An 18,765-nucleotide genomic window follows, 5' to 3' on the forward strand; every position below is an offset into this window, starting at 1 on the left:
AAAAAAAAAAAAAAAAAAAAAAAAGATGTAAAAACACCACTGTGGGGCTCGGTGTGGTGGCTCACACTTTGGGAGGCTGAGGCAGGCCCATCACTTGAGCTTCGTATGTTCAAGACCAGCCTGGACAACATGGCAAAACCCCATTTCTATTAATTAAAACATCATTATGGAAACAAATCTTTCCACAACTGAATATTTAACCCTCTCAATACAAGTCCTACTTTTTTTTAGAGATCTCTTTCCTTCTTTTGAAATTGGAACAAAATATTATCTTTTTTTTTTTTTGTGAGACGGAGTCTTGCTCTGTCGCCAGGCCAGAGCGCAGTAGTGCGATCTTGGTTCACTGCAACCTCTGCCTCCCAAGTTCAAATGATTCACCTGCCTCAGCCTCCTGAGTAGCTGGGACTAGGTGCACACTACCATGCCTGGCTAATTTTTGTATTTTTGGTAGAGACATGGTTTCACCATGTTGGCCAGGATGGTCTTGATCCCTTCACCTCATGATCTGCCCACCTCGGCCTCCCAAATTACTGGGATTACAGGCATGAACCACCACGCCCGGCCCTGGAGTCTCACTGTCGCCCAAGCTGGTAGTGGCACAATCTTGGCTCACTGCAATCTCCACCTCCTGGGTTCAAGTGATTCTCCTGCCTCAACCTCCCAAGTGGCTGGTATTACAGGCATGTGCCGTCACGCCCAGCTACTTTTTGTAATTTTAGTAGAGATGGGGTTTCACCATGTTGATCAGGCTGGTCTTGAACTCCTGACCTCAAGTGATCCACCGTGCGTGGCCAAAATACTGTCTATTTCCACAGACATGTACACAATGTCAACTTTATCAGACACTCCAGCTCTCCAATTTGTCAGCATTAACTTAAAAATCTTTGTTTCTTAGGCTTCAGGTCTTGGGTATCTATTCCCAGGAGTTTCCCTGAGACATTAATAATTTGGTTTGCTCAGTTGAGGCTGCTTTTACTCCCTGGAGAAGGGCCCAAAAAGTACTGAAACAGAGCTCTAACAATGTAACTTAAAAATCCTGTGAGAGGCCAAGCACAGTGGCTCATGCCTGTAATCCCAGCACATTGGGAGGCTGGGGCAGGCTGATCACTTGAGGCCAAGAGTTCTGTACCAGCCTGGTCAACATGGTGAAACACTGTCTCTACTAAAAATACAAAAATTAGCTGGGAGTGGTGGTGCACGCCTGTAATCCCAGCTATTCAGGTGGCTGAGGCAGGAGAATCGCTTGAGGCTAGGAGGCAGAAGTTCCAGTGAGCTGAGATCATGCCACTGTACTTCCAGCCTAGGTGACACAGTGAGACTGTTACAAAAAAAAAAAAGATCTTGTGTGATATAAAAAGCACTCGTATTCTGCTTTGTCTAATAACTGAATTTTATCAAAAACCTATCTTTGGCCGGGCTTGGTGGCTCAAGCCTGTAATCCCAGAACTTTGGGAGGCCGAGGCGGGTGGATCACGAGGTCAAGAGATCGAGACCATCCTGGTCAACATGGTGAAACCCCGTCTCTACTAAAAATACAAAAAATTAGCTGGGCATGGTGGTGCGTGCCTGTAATCACAGCTATTCAGGAGGCTGAGGCAGGAGAATTGCCTGAACCCAGGAGGCGGAGGTTGCGGTGAGCCGAGATCGCGCCATTGCACTCCAGCCTGGGTAACATGAGTGAAACTCCGTCTCAAAAAAAAAAAAAACTATCTTTTTCTTTAGAGATGATCCCTAAGTCATCAAATATCTATCTAGTAACTGACAATCCTATTCTGGCCTACTTCCACTTGAATATATTAACTTATGTGATCTAGAACAGTGATTCTGAATGTTTAATGTGTATATAAGCCATCTGGGGATCTAGTTAAAAATGTAGATTCTGATTTAATACATCTAGGGTGGGGCCTTGATTCTGCCTTTTAAATAAGCTCTCAGGTGATGCTAATGCTACTGGTCTTAGGACTCAGCTTTGAGAACCCAGAACCTAACAAACTGAGGTGAAAAATGTGTAATTCCTTTGTTTAGCATGTTCAGCCAGCAGCTGTTTGGTCCATTTGAGCTCAGACTCAGTATTGGTTAATTCAGATTAGCTCATATGAATACCACCCAGTAAAAGCAGTCTCAACTGGGCAATGAGAAACACCATTATAGAAGGCACTGCCCTGCTCCCAATGAGCAAGTCCTTTACTAAATAATTTAGACCAAATAAAACAAGTAAAAATAGGAATGAGTTATAAAGAAATGGAATAACAAAGAGGCGGCTCAAAATAAGAAAAGCCCTTTTGGGATTAGTCCCCTTGGGTTCACATGGAAATTAAGATTTATGCAAGTGAGAGCTGAGGTTATTTTTTAAAAACTGAGACACTCTCTAGAAAGAATAAGACTTAATATTTAATGCCTCATTAACACCACTAAGATATGAAGATATATAGGACCAAACTTTTGAAATTTTTAAGGTAAAGAAGTAAAAAAACAACAGAGAAAAGCCATTATTCTGGCTCACCTTATAAGGGCAAGCAAATTGTCAAGAAGTTTCAGAATCTGCTCTGTACAGGGGTTACGGAAGATTGGATTTCCAGTGGATGTATAACCCACCACAAATCCCCCAGCTTTGGCCTCTTCCAGGTCAGCGGGCCAGCAAGTTCGTTTCACAACACCCAGAATGCTGTATACACAAAAGCTCATCTATAGAAAAACAAGAATGACAGATAAATATAAAAGAGAAAGAAAACACAAAGTACTGTTAGATATATTCAAGGCTCTGGCAAAAGTGATACAGAGGCCAGAGAGAATGAAATAATTCTCTGCTCCCCCATAGTCCCCTGTTCCTTCTTTTAAGGTGAAGTCCAAGAGGGATCCTCTCACTGCAATTTTCAGGGCCAGTGGTAGGCTCTGGAAACTTCCCTTTCAGCAAGCTATCTTTCTAGGAGCTGCAGTGACCCACCCACAGGACACTGATTAGAAGGTGTCTTAGATAAGATCCACAACAAAGTGTTTAAAGTGCCATCATTTCATCTTCTTTGAGTTGATCCTGCACCCTCCAGCTTGGGCCTTGACAGCTAGTGTCCTAATCCCCCCTCATGGTACTCTCAATCAACCTACCACTTGCCAGGTTAAATAATGGGACTTGTGCCATAATGGAACCAGGAACATTGCTTATTTAAATAGCAAAGCACTGAAAAATCTCAGATTTGTAAGTTAAGCCATCACTTAAGACTTTTCATGCCAGAGAGCAATGGCAGGGAGGACTCACCCTGCTGACCAAGTTCTGACCTACTTCCTCATTACACCTTCAGTCTTCAGAGCTATTTAGAGATCCTTAAAGCCAAAATAATGACTTCATAGAAAAGACCATCTGCTCTGCTGTGGGAACTAACTCAAGAATTCAAGACTAAAGAAGAAAAGAAAGGAGAAGCTTAGGGAAGTAGAGACTCCCAGGTTTCTCACCAGTATAGAATAAACAAATCTATGAGAAACTTGACAACAGACAACACCCTACTCCTACCCATGGCCAATGCCACTTCCCATTCCCAGGAAACTCTTACTCGTGCACGGTTTAAGCCACAGGGATCCTCCAGGCCTGGGTCACAGCTCTTCTGATCTGTACCCACATATGCAATGAAAGCATCAACATCTGATAGCACTCTGAAGGTTGGAGGGGAAAAAACAAGTTATATCATGATTTTAAACAAGGACAGTTTCTTCCTCATGAGTTAACAGTTATGATTATTTGGCCCTGAAGAGCAGTTTTATAGTGAGAGGAGTATAATCATACTAATGGTCAGCTGTCATTTGAAGGTTTAAATTTCCCTCCCACTTCCAAATGTTATTAGTAACAATTTAAAAATTAAACAAGAATATAATCTTGAAAATATAAAGAAAATAATTTTTCTACTGTGTGAGCACAGGTAAGTGTGGTTGTATGGCCCTTCCTAGCTGTTCTCATTTCTCCAAATGTGCTGGTACTGCAATGTAGACACTAAAAGGAGTCTCACTCTGTGCCCTCCCCACCCATAATCTAATCTAACCAGAGATTAAATTACAAAAGACTTCTTTTAGGAGAACTTCAGGTATTATGGATAATGCCATCACACTTCCAATATCCTTAACCCCTAACTCCATCCTGGGCCAAGCTCTTAAACCAAAATGGGTGCATGTAGTGAGAGGGCAGATTATCTCCTTTACCTGTGCATGTCTTGAGAAAGCCAGATGCTGGCCACGGGTGCCATCAGCTCCTCTAGGAACACTTTCTGACGCTCATAGTTCTTGAATTGGTTGCTAATGAGAACCAGTGCTTCCATGAGGGCACACTTCTCCATTTGTGTCAGGAGTAGCTCATTGGAGAGGAGTTGCTTCACATGGTTATAAAGCATGTCAAAATTGGGCTACAGATCAAAAAGAAAAAAAGCCAGAGGTGGCAAAGGTCTGATTTTAAAGGAGAGGTGGCTCACTCAAGGAAGAAAGAAGAAAACCAAGGCAGTCTCAGGAAAGTCAGGCCTATAAGGCTATTACTTGGTAAATAGCAGGCAATTCAGGCAGAAGATAGCTCTTGTCTTGAGTATTTGGATAACTGCACCTTCCCATACTACAACTGTGAAAAGATCAGCTTGTTATATACATAGGGAGACAACTACTGTGCATTCAGAGAAGAAATTTCTGGTTAATTTGTAATCTGGAGTAATGTTAAATTTCTTATCACCCTATGTCCCAAAAAGGGTTGTGATTTGCATCTGCTTTTCTCAAGATCATTTGGCACATCATTTGGCAGTAGTAATTAAGGTCATCACATGGTAAAGAGTTGTAGATTAAGGGTAAACTATCTGTATTTTGAAGAGATTATATTTGCCATCACATTTCTAACTATACTACTAAGTATACTAAGAAAACACCAATTCAAGAATGCTGATTTATTTATTTTTGAGACGGAGTTTCACTCTTGTTGCCCAGGCTGCAGCAATGGTGCAATCTTGGTTCACTGCAACCTCTACCTCCTGAGGAGCTGAGATTACCGGTGTGCACCAACATCCTCGGCTAATTTTTTGTATTTCTAGTAGAGATGGGGCTTCACTATGTTGGCCAGGCTGATCTCAAACTCCTGACCTCAGGTGATCTACCTGCCTGAGCCTCCCAAAGTGCTGGGATTACAGGCATGAGCCACCATGCCCAGCCAAGAATGCTTAATTGATGTAAAGCAATAGCTACTAGTTTTTTCTTTATGCGAGGTACACTGAAGTCTGGATTTAAACACAAATGTAACCAAACTTGGCTCTTTCAGCAGCTTACCAGCACAAGCTGGGGGTAGTCACGACACATCTTGATGATGGAGGAACAAGCATGTCTCCTTACATTCCTCACTGCCCGGGTTCTAGGGGCCTGGAAAGAGACATTCAACAAACTTGGAGCTACTTCCATATAATTTATAGATGCTGCATAGAATCATGTAAATATCTCAATTAGGGGCAAGTTCACAATGATTTTTCACAACCATAAGAGTATAATAGAGTAACATTTATAGCCACCAAGAATCCATGTTTCCTGTATGCCCTAGAGTGTCTCTAGGGCAAAACACCATATCATATGATAATCTACTGCCCTTACTACCCCCTCCCATTTATATAAAAATATAAACTGGGTTTCAGGTATTCATACTTTTGTTCTCAAGAAGTTAGAATCTGTTAGTTTAATTAATAGTCTTACCTTACTTTCTTCAACAGTTTCAAAAGTGACAGATGAAAATAGCTACGGCAGAAGAGGAAAAAAGGTCACTCATGTTTGTTTGTTTTAGAGATGAGATCTTGCTATGTTGGCCAGACTAGACTTGAATTCCTGGGCTCAAGTGATTCTCTCGCTTTAGTCTTCTGAGTAGCTGGGACTATAAGCATGAGCTTATTCATGTTGTCCATTTTCTCAGATACCTCCACAAGAGGCTTCGGAGTCACAATTTCACCATCAAAACATTTCACAATAGGATCCCAGAACAATTCATGCCATCACCCAAACACTTGGCTATGGAAACACTTCTCTCTTCTTTTTATCAAAAGTTGTGTGATCTATCCCCCTGATTCCACTTCATTACTTCCCATTTACTCCTCATCCCAATGAAATATGGCTGCTTCCTTGATCACTATTACGGAATTAAACTCAAGACAACAGTGTAGTCAAGAAACTCACTGGACATTTGACAACTTATAAGGAATCTGCAACAAATAAGCCCACTTTTCTGAAGTTCTGCTGGTCTTGTGACACAACATTTTCATCTCTCTGGCTCTTTTTTCTTCTTTGGGGGCTTCTCATTTTTTTCTCTACTCCTCTAGGTTCCTTGCTTGACTCACATGTCTCCTAACTCTACATAATCACTTAAGTATCCATAACTTTTGGTCTTGGGACTTCTATGATGATGATGCTTTAATTTTATCTTGTTACTTTCTAGAATCTAGATCTTCAACATCAAATAGCCAATTTATTGTGAGATTTCTCCATAAAGATGCTCTATGTATACTACAAACACAGTATTCCAAAATACTCACCGCTTTCTCTTCACTCCTGTTCTCCTTCCTGATCCAGTATTCTTACTCAGGTAGTGGCTCTATCACCCACCTAGTCAACTGAACTAGAAACCTGAAAAATATCTGTATTGTTCCTCCCTCTCATAAATCCCCTCCCAGGCTGAGAGCATACTCTAATACTCTCCTTTAAGTATTCTTTCCCATTTCCCAGTGTACAAGTCTTCATTGCAATGCCATATAGGTAACAATATCTGTTTTTGTGCCTTTCTTCCCAGAGTGTTCCTAAAGAGTGAGGCACTAGCATACTGCCTAATCCACAGTAAGTACTGAGTAGGTATTTAATAAATAACTGTGTTTATTAATTTGCCTCACATAATTTCAAAAACAGTTATAAAAATAATTAGCTTAGGCCAGGCATGGTGACTGATGCATGCTTGTAGTCTCAGCTACTCAGAAGGCTGAGGTGTGAGGATCCCTTGAGACCAGGAGTTTGAGTTCAGCGTCGGCAATATAGCAAGATCCTGTCTCCAAAAAGTAAAATAAAAATTAACTTAGAAATGTCAAAATAGAATTTACAAAGGACATGGACTTTACCTTAGAGAAGACCTGGGGCAGGAACTCTGGTCTGTAGGTGACAAATGGAAAGAGTGCAGAGACATTAGTAAGGACACAGGACAGGATGAGGGGATCCTTGGTATCAAAGTTCAGAACCATCTGCAACAGCTCTATTCCATCATTAACAGGAATTTCCTGTAATAAAGACATAAAATGGAGGTTGACATGCTGCCACCACTCAGAGAAAACCATTGTGGCTAAATTTTCTTTCTTTTTTTTTTTTTTAAGAGACAGGGTCTCACTCTATCACCTAGGCTGAAGTGCAGTGGCACAATCACTCACTGTAACCTCAACCTCCTGAACTCAAGGGATCCTCCCACCTTAGTCTCCCGAGTAGCCAGGACTACAGGCAGGCACCATCATGCCAAGATACTTTTTAAAAGTTTTGTAGAGACTTTGTAGAAGTGTTATGTTGACCAGGCTGGTCTCAAACTCCCGGCTTCAAGTGATCCTGTGGCCTCAGCCTCCCAAGTAGGTAGGACTACTGGTGTATACGACCATGCCTGGCTAATTCTTTTTTTCATTAGAGACGAGGTCTCACTTTATTGTCCAGGCTGGTCTCAAACTCCTGGGTTCAAGCATTCCTCCCACCTTGGCTTCCCAAAGTGTTGAGATTATAAGTGTGAACCACCATACTCAGCTGTGTGTGCCCTTCTTACCACATTCTCAGCAGTATATTTATTATTCCCTAAAACCTTTAAAATTTTTTATTTCTTTAACTGATAATGAGGCTGAATGTTTCTCTTATTTATCAGCTATTTTATTTATTTATATATTTGTTTCTTTTTTTTGAGATGGAGTTTCATTCTTGGTTGCTCAGGCTGGAGTGCAATGGCATGATCTCAGCTCATTGCAACCTCCACCTCCTCGGTTCAAGTGGTTCTCCTGCCTCAGCCTCCCAAGTAGCTGGGATTACAGGCACCCACCACCACGCTCAGCTAATTTTTCTATTTTTAGTAGAGACGCAGTTTTGCCATATTGAACAGGCTGGTCTTGAACTCCTGACCTCAGGTGATCTGCCCACCTTAGCCTCTCAAAGTGCTGGGATTACAGGGGTGAGCCACTACATCTGGCCCTTTTCTTTTCTTTTCTTTGAGACAGAATCTTGCTCTGTCATGCAGGCTCGGGTGCAGTGGCATGATCTCGGCTCACAGCAGCCTCTGCCTCCTGGGTTCAAGCGATTCCCATGGCTCAGCCTCCCAAATAGCTGGGATTACAGATGTACACCACCAGCATGCCCAGCTAATTTTTGTATTTTTAGTAGAGATGGGGCTTCACCATGTTGGCCAGGCTAGTCTTGAACTCCTAAACTCAAGTGATCCACCCGCCTTGGCCTCCCAAAGTGCTGGGATTATAGGCGTGGGCCACTGCGCCTGATTTATCAGCTACTTTAGATTCTCCTCTATACATTATTGAATTATATCTTTTGTCTATTTCTCTACAATTTAGTAAATCCTCATCTGCCCACTTTAAGAAATATGATTTCACTGATACAGTCGAGGCTCTCTGTGCATACCTTCCTTTTCAGACCTAGAGGTGGCCACTATACTGGTGGCCTACAGTACTCTAAAGCTGTGTGGTACTTAAAATGTATACTAAATGTGGTAGGGCTTAGAGTTAAAAAGACCTGAGTTTTGGTCCCAGCTTTGCCATTTATCAGCTGTTTGAACTTGAGTATGGTATTTAGCCTCTCTAAATCTCAGTTTCCTTTTCTGTAAGAGGTACATCCACAGATTTTCCTATTCCACTACCAGTTTTAAAAAGATCAAAACCAGCTAGGCATAGTGGGTCATACCTGCAATCTTAGCACCTTGGGAGGCCAAGGTAGGAGGATCATTTGAGGACAGGAGTTTGAGATCAGACTGGGCAACACAGACTCCATTTTTATTATAAATTAGCCAGGGGTGGTGGCACGTGACTGTAATCCTAGATGCTCAGGAGCCTGAAGTAAGAGGATTGCTTGAGCCCAGGAGTTGGAGGTTATAAAGAGCTGTGATTGTGCCACTGCACTTCAACCTGAGCAACAGAGAGAGATCGTGTCTCAAAAACGAAAGAAAGAAGAAAAAAGGTCAAAATCATCATGCAGTCAGCATGGGAAATACTTACTTCTCTATCTAGTGTTCGAAACATCTGGGTGATAACACTTTCCAAAAAGAGAGTCATGGCTTCCCATTGCACAAATGAAGGTGAGAAGATGGAACAGAGGCTTCCTTCTCCAGTTCCAGCTGCAGAACAAGCTTGAAAACACACACACAATTATCAGCACTGAAGGATCACAAAAGACACTGAGAGACAACGGAGCCTTAGAGAACACCCAAGAACTTCATGACTGAAGGAACAGGGTAATCTAACCCCTCTTAGCTTGGGCAAAGAAAAGATGATGTGTGATGAAAGCAATAAGGTAGGTGGAGTTTCCTACCATGCCTCCTCCTTTAACAATGAGCAGTCTGAATTCACCTCTATGAGCCTTGTAGTAAAACTGTTTTGAGTAACGAACGAGAATACGCACATGAACATCAAAAACACTGCCTAGCTCATTAGTAGGCACTCAATAAACACAAATCAGTTTCTCCCCTCATCCCCTTTATAATCTTTTCCATGAGAATCTAAGTAGTTAAAATTGAGACCATAAAGAATCTTCCCAATTGGGAAACAATGTAATATACAAAACACTGCTTAATATCCAATAGCCTCATGACAACTCTAAGGGCTATGTCTAGAGAACTGTGCCATCCTTCAAGTTGACAAATATTACCACAGCATACCACTCAAATAGCAAGACACAAGCAAAAAGATTTACCAATTGCTTTTCTTTTTGAGATGGAGTCTCACTCTGTTGCCCAGGCTAGAGTGCAGTGGCGGGATCTTGGCTCACTGCAACCTCCATCTCCTGGGTTCAAGCAATTCTTTGCCTCAGCCTTCTGAGTAGCTAGGGTTACAGGTGCCTGCCACCACACGCAGCTAATTTTTGTATGTTTTTTAGTAGAGCTGGGGTTTCACCATCTTAGCCAGGGTGGTCTTCAACTCCTGACCTCATAATCCCCCCACATCTGCCTCCCAAAGTGCTGGGATTACAGGCATGAGTGACCATGCCCCGCTGCATTTCCCTTTTTTTTTTTTTTTTTTTTTTATTAAGGAGTCTCACTCTGTTCCCCAGGATGGAGTGCAATGGTGTGATCTTGGCTTACTGCAACCTCAGCCTCCCAGGTTCAAGTGATTCTCCTGCCTCAGCCTCCTGAGTAGCTGGGATTACAGGTGCCCAGCACCACGTCCAGCTAATTTTTTATTTTTAGCAGAGATGCGGTTTTTCCATGTTGGCCAGGCAGGTCTTGAACTCCAGACCTCAGGTGATCCCCAGCCTCAGCCTCCCAAAGTGCTGGGATTACAGATGTGAGCCACCAGGCTTGGCCTAAGATTTACCCATTGCTTTTCTTGCTTACATAAGGCATAGTCCCATTTACTAGTTTGATCTCGGTGCAATACATTTGGGCCTCCTCAAACTTTCAAGTTATCAAATATCAGAGAACTTTAGTCAACTGTAAATATAACTGAATGCTAAATCCCTAAATCCCTTTTGTGTGAGCCAAAAGCAAAGCTATTTTTGAACAATATTAGTATATTGTTCTGATGTGTGGCTCAGGCTCATTTCCTATACATAGTTTTGATACCGTCATAACATTTCACTAACATTCAGTAGTAAAAAAAACTTACAATTCACAGAACCAGCATCAAGAAAAGTTGATAGTTGATATTTTAGCCACTCCCCAGCCATCTGGAAGCTAGTGTTGGGATCCAAACGACATGCCAACCTCATCACCTCTCCTTGTTGAGCTCGGGAGGCTGCCAAGGGAAGGACAGAAATCAGTAATTAGTATAAAATATGTACTTAATGTTTATTCATTTACCACCCTAGGGGAAAAGCATTCAAAGGAAATGTTTTGCAGACTTGTACTTTGAATGTAATAATCACTCAATAAAACTTTATTAATGAATCTAGAAATTTTCAAAAATAAATGATCTCTGGAAGCTGTATTAACAGCCAGATCCTATAAATGGTAAACTAAAATTAGTCTCCCATTTCTGTTGGAATTAAAAGGAAATCAGGGCTGGGCGTGGCAGCTCATGCCTGAAATCCTGGCACTTTAGGAGACCAAAGTGAGCCGACTGCTTGTGCCCAGGAGTTTGAAACCAGTCTAGACAACACAGTGAGACCCAGTCTCTACCAAAAAATACAAAAATTAGCCAAACGTGGTGGCATCCACTTATACTCCCAGCTACTTGGGAGGCTGAGATGGGAGAATCAGCTGAACCCAGGGAGGTCAAGATTGTAGTGAGCCATGATTGCAACACCACACTCCTGCCTGGGCAACATTGTGAGACCATGTCTCAAAATAAAAACAAAATTTAAAAAAGGGAAATCAGGTTGGTGGTAATATAAAGTGGTGCAGCTCCTGTGGAAAACAGTCTGGCATTTCCTGAAAATATTTTTTTTTTCCTTTTTTATTTTTCTTTAAACATGGGGTTTCACCATGCTGGTCAGGCTGGTCTTAAACTCCCGACCTCAGGTGATCCGCCTGCCTTGGCCTCCGAAGTGCTTGGATTACAGGCGTGAGCCACCACGCCCGGCCTTCCTGAAAATATTAAACATGCAATTGCCATATTATCCAGCAATTCTACTCCTAGTTATATATCTAAGATAAAAAAAAACTTATGTCTATACAAAACCTTGTATATAAACGTTCATAGCAGCATTATTTGTAATAGCCCAACATAGAAATAACTCAAATGTCCATCAACAGATGAATAAATGAGTAAATGTGGTATATCCATACAATGAAATATTGGCAATAAAAAGAAATGAAGGCCAGGCGTGATGGCTCATGCCTGTAATCCAGTGCTTTGCAAGGCCAAGGCGGGTGGATCAGCTGAGGTCAGGAGGTCGAGACCAACCTGACCAACATGATGAAATCCCATCTCTACTAAAAATACAAAAAATTAGCTGGGCATAGTGGTACATGCCTGTAATCCCAGTTACTTGGGAGGCTGAGGCAGGAGAATCGCTTGAACCCAGGAGGCAGAGGCTGCAGTGAGCCGAGATCATGCCATTGAATTCCAGCCTGGGCAACAGAGCAAGACTCTGTCGCAAAAAAAAAAGAAATCAAAAACCAATAAATGTTGTAACATGGATGAATCTTAGAAACATTACACAAGTAAAGAAGGCAATCACAAAAGACCATGTGTGATTTCATTTATATGAAACATTCAGAATAGGTAAAACAGAGACAGAATGAGACTTAGGAATTCTCTAAAAAAGAAAGAAAGAAAGAAAAAAAAAAAAGTAGATTACTGGTTGCCCAGGACTGGGAGGGATGAGGGAATTGGGAATGACTCCTAGTGGATACAGAATTTATTTTTGGAGTGATGAAAATATAATCCAAAAATTGATTGTCATGATGGCTGCGCAACTCTGTAAAAATACTAAAAACCGTTAAACTATATACTACACGTGGGTGAACTGTATGGTAAATGAATTTTGTCTCAACAAAGATGTAAAAAAAAAAAANAAAAAAAAAAAAAAAGGAAATAAGGAACAAAATAAAACACAGAACAGAATTAAAATATTATAATAAAATGGATTTTTCCATTTTTTTGAAAGAAAGAACCATAAGGTAAGATAGTATTTAATCCTAAGTCTGAAAAAAAGTCAAGAGCATCTTAAATATGATTAGTGTACCTAAACATCTATGTCCAAAGGCTGTGTGTGGGGTTTTTGGTAAAAAACAAAACACTATGCCTGGAATACAGCCCCAACACTCTTCTGCAATGGGAAACTAGGGCTTAATAAGTAGGCTGCTATCCAGATTTGGGGATCTTTCATAAGAACCCCAAACATCATGCACTATGATTCATAATACTGATGTCATTCTGAGACTGTTGAGAGAAATTCAAGGCCAACATCACTTACAGTTGAAGAAAGCATTGAAGTCCTCATCGCTATCAAAATCAAATCGAGAATATTCACAGCTAGGGCTGTCTGTTTTAGAAGGAAAGCCCATCTGGAAAGAGAAAGGTAATTGGGGTAGGGGATGAAAATGGACCCACTGAAAGAGTGTTTAAGCTTCAGGAGTTCAAGCACTTTTAATTTAGTTAAGAGTTAAGGGTTTGCATGAGATATTATATGATAAATAACCACTTCTGTTCTATCACAGGTCCACAGTTTGCTCCCAGTTCCAGTATTCCTCAGTGGTAGAAAAGAAAATACTTTTATTTGAGACTGTCCTCCAAGTTCCTCAGGGAGAATTAAATTCTTGAATTCTTTTACGGCCCAAAATGATACTTCAGCAAGCAGTAAGGAAGAAAGAATTGAGAACTACTTGCCTCAAATACTGAACATGGAGAATAAGCTTGTAGAACTTTGTATGTTTCATTCAAAAAGTATTGAAGACCAGGGCAGAAAATACAAACACAGTGGTTGCTATGTGCTAGGCAAATTCCTTAAGAAAATAAGGGGACCCTTGAATGTGCCCTATTCTCTGATGTTACAAATTAAGAATCTGTCAACTGCAAGAGCTCTTAGTAGGGAATTCATGAGCAATTTTCTACTGAAGTAGTACACAATCTTTGCTTTCACTCTCACTCCCCGCATTTGCCTTCCTAACTCTCACTTGGCCTCCAGAAACAATCAGATATTGCCTTCTCTTGGAATCTTCCCAACTCAACCCTCCTGTGTACTTCCAAAGCATTCTGCTTTTAACCCCTAAATAGCAATTATCACATTGTATGGTTGCTGCTCTTGCCCTAGTACCTAGCCCAATACTTATGATATGTAAGTACTCTGATACAGAAGAGCAGTTATAAGAGCCAGTAAGGACTGATTTCTTCCTGAGGAATAAGAAAATGTGTCCAATAAAGGAATCTTAGTGATGAAGAAAAGGCTGTTAATAATGCCAATAAAAGTCTTTGTTTTGTTTCTCCCCGAGACAGGGTCTTACTCTCATCGCCTAGGCTGGAGGGCAGTCGTGTGCTCTCAGCTCACTGCAGACTCAACTTCCCAAGCTCAGGTGACTCTCCCACTGTAGCCTCCTGACTAGCTGGGGCTACAGGTGTATACCACCATGCCCTGCTATGTTTTTTGTATTTTTAGCAGAAATGAGATTTTGCCATGTTGCACAGGCTGGTCTCCAACTCCTGGGCTCAAGCCATCCTCCCACCTCAGCCTTTCACAGTGCTGAGATTATAGGCGTGAGCCACTGTGCCCAGTCTCGAAGTCTTACTATGTGTATTCACCTACACTCCACATGTTTAGATTCCCATTATATACCTTGACTAAGTTAGTCATGGAAGCACGAAGATATTTTGGTATTATTGCTAATAGCAAAGGATCACGGGACAGGATTTCATGCCTGAAGAGGGCTCCCCAAGTCATCTGAGTTGAAGAGCGTAGAAACTAAACAGAAAAAAAGAAAACAACAGTCTAAGGATTTGGATTCTATACCCAAAATAATTCTAACCCAGATTACTATTTAGCAGTTATCAACTACATTTTTTCTTAGAAATAAATCTGTACAACACTTTGAAGCTGTCTCTACTGCAATGCATCAGTAATGATTACTCAGGATGGACCATATGTTAGTAAGACAGGCTGTTGGTCAGGGAAATTACCTGGAGTGTGGACTGAATTTTACTACTTTTTCTTCTTTGCAAGAAAGAATACTGGAATCTCAGAGTGATATTAGAAGAACAATTTTGAACTGAGTGAAATTAATTTTATAACACAATCAGAATTTTCTTAAAAGCTTTATAACCTTAGTACTCAATCACCTGAGACACACCTCACATATGACTGAATATAGCCAGAACGTTACCTGAAAGGAAAAGCTGCTGACCTAGACAAGTGCATTGTTTGGCTCAGGAAGAAGAGCCAATTTCTCTTAATGAAATGACACTACAGTCATTTCCCAGGGCCTGAAAAGTCACATTTTATACATGATCTACAATATTTCAGGACACAGTGCTTGATACTGGTTCACCTAACTAAAATTTTGAGAAGTTACGTGTATAAAGTTTACCTGACTTGGATGGGTTGTGAAAGCAAGAAAAGATTCCAGGTATTTTCCAAAGTTTGACGGTGTTTCCACATCAGAATCAACACCCTGTAGGAGAAGACCACTATATTAAGAAAATCAGGAGAGAAAAAGCAGGGGAGAAATAAGACAAACTCTCAAAAAAATTTGTCGTTTAAAAGGACTTTATATTTCCTTTTGGCTAAAGAAAGGCATCACTTCTAGGGCTAAAATATAGGTAAGTTACTTTACTCAATAATCATCATTAAAACCCATTCTGTGGTCAAATAGTAAAATAAAAAAAATATTCATTTCAGAAATTACGGGGAGAAAGAAAGTCTCTATAAATTCCTCAAACCTTGCCTATTCACATCTCTGTGAACAAGTCTATTAAATAACCCTCTCAATAGTTTCTCTCTTTTTTTTTTTTTAGACAGAATCTCACTCTGTTGCTCAGGCTGGAGTGCAGTGGCAAGATCTCGGCTCACTGTAACCTCTACCTCCTAGGTTCAAGTAATTCTCCTACTTCAGCCTCCTGAGTAGCTGGGATTACAGGCGCGCACCACCATGCCCGGCTAATTTTTGTGTTTTTAGTAGATACAGGGTTTGATCATGTTGGCCAGGCTAGTCTTAAACTCCTGACCTCAAGTGATCTGCCTGCCTTGGCCTCCCAAAGTGCTGGGATTACAGGCATAAGCCACTGTGCCTGGCTCCCTCAATAGTTTCTTATGTCTGAAACTATCCTAGTTAAGCTAACTATCTAACCATTTAAACCACCACAAGACAATAGAACATCAATTGCAAATGTTTGTTCCAATGTTCTATCTCTCAGCTTATAAGACTGGGTATTCAATATTTCGCTAATGGTAAGTTTTCCAGGTCAATCGGTTTGTCTTTTGTGATCCAATAATACATCCCTTACATTGGGAAAAGGTTTCTTTATTCAAGTCCATGTTTCATGGGCCAATAGAATGTAAAAGCGTAATGCACTCAGCAGACTGAGGTTCTCTAAGTATCAAAATTCACAAGAAACCAACGCTGACTTCATGGAGTAATAGATGTGGATATCTGACGTTGGTCTAACTATTTTATTGTTAAAAGAAACTTAGATCACTCAAACACTATTAAGATAATTTAATCTATAGAATCATGCAAAAACCTCTAGGGCACTGCCCCATCAGGCTAAAATCAATGACATTTGCAACCCCTTATTGAAACTAAGTTTCTAAATCTTCTTCCCAAAGGGCCTTGAAACTCCAGAAAGCAAGCACCAGCTCACCAGCAATGCACACAGCTGATTGCCCAGCGCACACAGCACCTGACAGAGTCTCTTCAGAAAGACATAGTGTTTTTCTACCAAACCTCCTCCATCAGCAGTCCTGTAAGATGAGAGAATTCCTTATATCACCAACAAAATTTAAAACGTCATAATAAAAACATTACTTTGTGTCTCATTTCTCCAAGTCATATAGTTCAGGTGTGTAATTCAGCAGAATTCCAATAGCTTTGCTATATTAAAAATTTTAAATTTAACTTATTTGGTGGCAAAACCTGACCTGAAATGATATAGGAATATGCACACAAACAGCAATTAATAACTAGTAGTATGAACAGCAGCCATATTAGCTGTCTTCTGGAGGAGGAGAGTAACATGTAAAAGGCAATGGCCTTTGGGGTAAACGAGGTTTAGGCTTTAGGAACACTGAAAGACAGGATGGTATTATGGTGTCCAGTGCAATCTCTGGAGTTTGACTGCCTGTGTTTGAATCACGGCTTTTTTTTTTTTTTTTTTTTTTGAGACGGAGTTTCGCTCTCGTTACCCAGGCTGGAGTGCAATGGCGCGATCTCGGCTCACCACAGCCTCCGCCTCCTGGGTTCAGGCAATTCTCCTGCCTCAGCCTCCTGAGTAGCTGGGATTACAGGCACATGCCACCATGCCCAGCTGATTTTTTGTATTTTTTTTTTAGTAGAGACGGGGTTTCACCATGTTGACCAGGATGGCCTCGATTTCTTGACCTTGTGATCCACCTGCCTCGGCCTCCCAAAGTGCTGGGATTACAGGCGTGAGCCACCGCGCCCGGCCCTGAATCACAGTTTTATGACCCATGGCTGTGGCATGGGACCCATAGCACAAACAGAAATGGGACACCACTTAAGTATGAGTGTCATGATCTCTATGGAACTAAGAACTGGACCTAAAAATACTAACTACCCAAAAAACATTATTCCTTTAACAGAATCCCTTAAAAACAGTGCTGCAGTCTCTACAGGGAAGCCATGATAAATGTGTATTAGAATAGGTAGTAAGAGATTTTAAGTAAAACATACGTGCCTCATACCTTTTCATTTCTCCTTGGGACCAAAAGTGAAGAGTATCAAAAAGCTGCAACAGATTCAACGACTTATAATATGTAATTCTGCCTGACTTCCTGGTAAGAAACATTTTATCAAGAAATGCTTTAATATTTTTTTTCTTTTCTTTTTTTTGAGACAGGATCTCGTCATACATAGCCTATAGTGCAGTGGCTCAAACATGGCTTACTGTAGCCCCAAACTAATGAGCACAAGGAATCCTACAACCGCAGCCTCTCGAGTAGCTGAGACTATTGGCACACACCACCATACCCAGGGAATTTATTTTTATTTAGATTTTTTTGTACAGATGAGGTCTTGCCATGTTGCCCAGGCTGGTTTTGAACTTCTGCATCCAAGCAATCTTCATGGCTTGGCCTCCCAAAGTACAGGGATTATAGACATGAGTCACTGTCCCCAGCCTTGCTTTAGTATTTTAGTATTTTCTAGAGCAATTGGAAGAAAGTACGAAGAAGCCACGTTGCCCAGGCTGGTTTTGAACTTCTGGGTCCAAGCGATCTTCATGGCTCAGCCTCCCAAAGTACAGGGATTAAAGGCATGAGCCATTGTGCCTGGCCTTGCTTTAGTATTTTCTAGAGCAACTGGAAGAAAGTATGAGGAAGCATCACTTAATGACTGGGGATGTGTACTGAGAAATGCATTGTTAGGTAATTTCATCACCATTTGAACATTATATAGTGTGCTTACACAAGCTTACACAACAGGAATAGCCTATTACACATCTAGGCTATGTGGCATAGCCTATTGCCCCCAGGCTACAAACCTCTATAGCATGTTACCTCCATAGCATGTTACTACTAATGCTGCAGGCAACTCTAACACAATGCTAAGTATTTGTGTATCTAAATACAGAAAAGGTACAGTAAAAATATGGTATAAATGATAAAAAATGGTATACCTATAAAAGGCACTTAACACGAATGACTGAAAACTGTGCTGGGTGAGTCCAGAGTAGTGAATGAATGTGGAAGCCTAGGACATTACTGAACACTACTGTAGACTTTATAAACACTGTATCCTTAGGCTAAACTAAATTTATTTATTTAGAGATGGAGTCTCACTCTGTCACCTAAGCTGGAGTGCAGAGGCATAATTCTGACTCACTGCAACCTCCGCCTCTCGGGTTCAAGTGATCTCCTGCCTCAGCCACCTGAGTAGGTAGGACTACAGACACGAACCACCACACCTGGGTAATTTTTGCATTTCAA

The 18,765-nt window shown here is 41.1% G+C and overlaps 2 protein-coding genes across 3 annotated transcripts in view; one reads left to right on the plus strand and one right to left on the minus strand.

The window, feature by feature from the left end:
* Positions 1-16,619, plus strand: part of POLR1C (RNA polymerase I and III subunit C) — a 43,028-nt gene extending 26,409 nt beyond the window's left edge. The window contains exons 9-10 of one of the 2 annotated variants that reach the window (XM_037745338.1): positions 6,782-6,825; positions 15,618-16,619. In XM_037745338.1, the coding sequence (XP_037601266.1) occupies positions 6,782-6,783 (2 nt within the window). In that variant the 3' untranslated portion in view covers positions 6,784-6,825; positions 15,618-16,619. The remainder of the gene's footprint in view (positions 1-6,781; positions 6,826-15,617) is intronic. The other variant, XM_017547380.2, reaches the window with a different exon arrangement.
* The window catches only part of XPO5 (exportin 5), a 51,641-nt gene that overhangs the window by 20,542 nt on the left and 12,334 nt on the right, over positions 1-18,765 (minus strand). The window contains exons 9-20 of the mRNA XM_017547368.2: positions 16,464-16,563; positions 15,191-15,274; positions 14,443-14,568; positions 13,087-13,177; positions 10,833-10,961; positions 9,228-9,358; positions 7,101-7,256; positions 5,698-5,739; positions 5,284-5,373; positions 4,186-4,385; positions 3,546-3,645; positions 2,504-2,685 (exon numbers count right to left, since the gene is read on the minus strand). Coding sequence (XP_017402857.1) covers positions 2,504-2,685; positions 3,546-3,645; positions 4,186-4,385; positions 5,284-5,373; positions 5,698-5,739; positions 7,101-7,256; positions 9,228-9,358; positions 10,833-10,961; positions 13,087-13,177; positions 14,443-14,568; positions 15,191-15,274; positions 16,464-16,563 — 1,431 coding nt within the window. The remainder of the gene's footprint in view (positions 1-2,503; positions 2,686-3,545; positions 3,646-4,185; positions 4,386-5,283; positions 5,374-5,697; positions 5,740-7,100; positions 7,257-9,227; positions 9,359-10,832; positions 10,962-13,086; positions 13,178-14,442; positions 14,569-15,190; positions 15,275-16,463; positions 16,564-18,765) is intronic.

Source organism: Cebus imitator, unplaced genomic scaffold (assembly GCF_001604975.1).
Source record: "Cebus imitator isolate Cc_AM_T3 unplaced genomic scaffold, Cebus_imitator-1.0 Scaffold197, whole genome shotgun sequence".
Classification (NCBI taxonomy): domain Eukaryota; kingdom Metazoa; phylum Chordata; class Mammalia; order Primates; family Cebidae; genus Cebus; species Cebus imitator.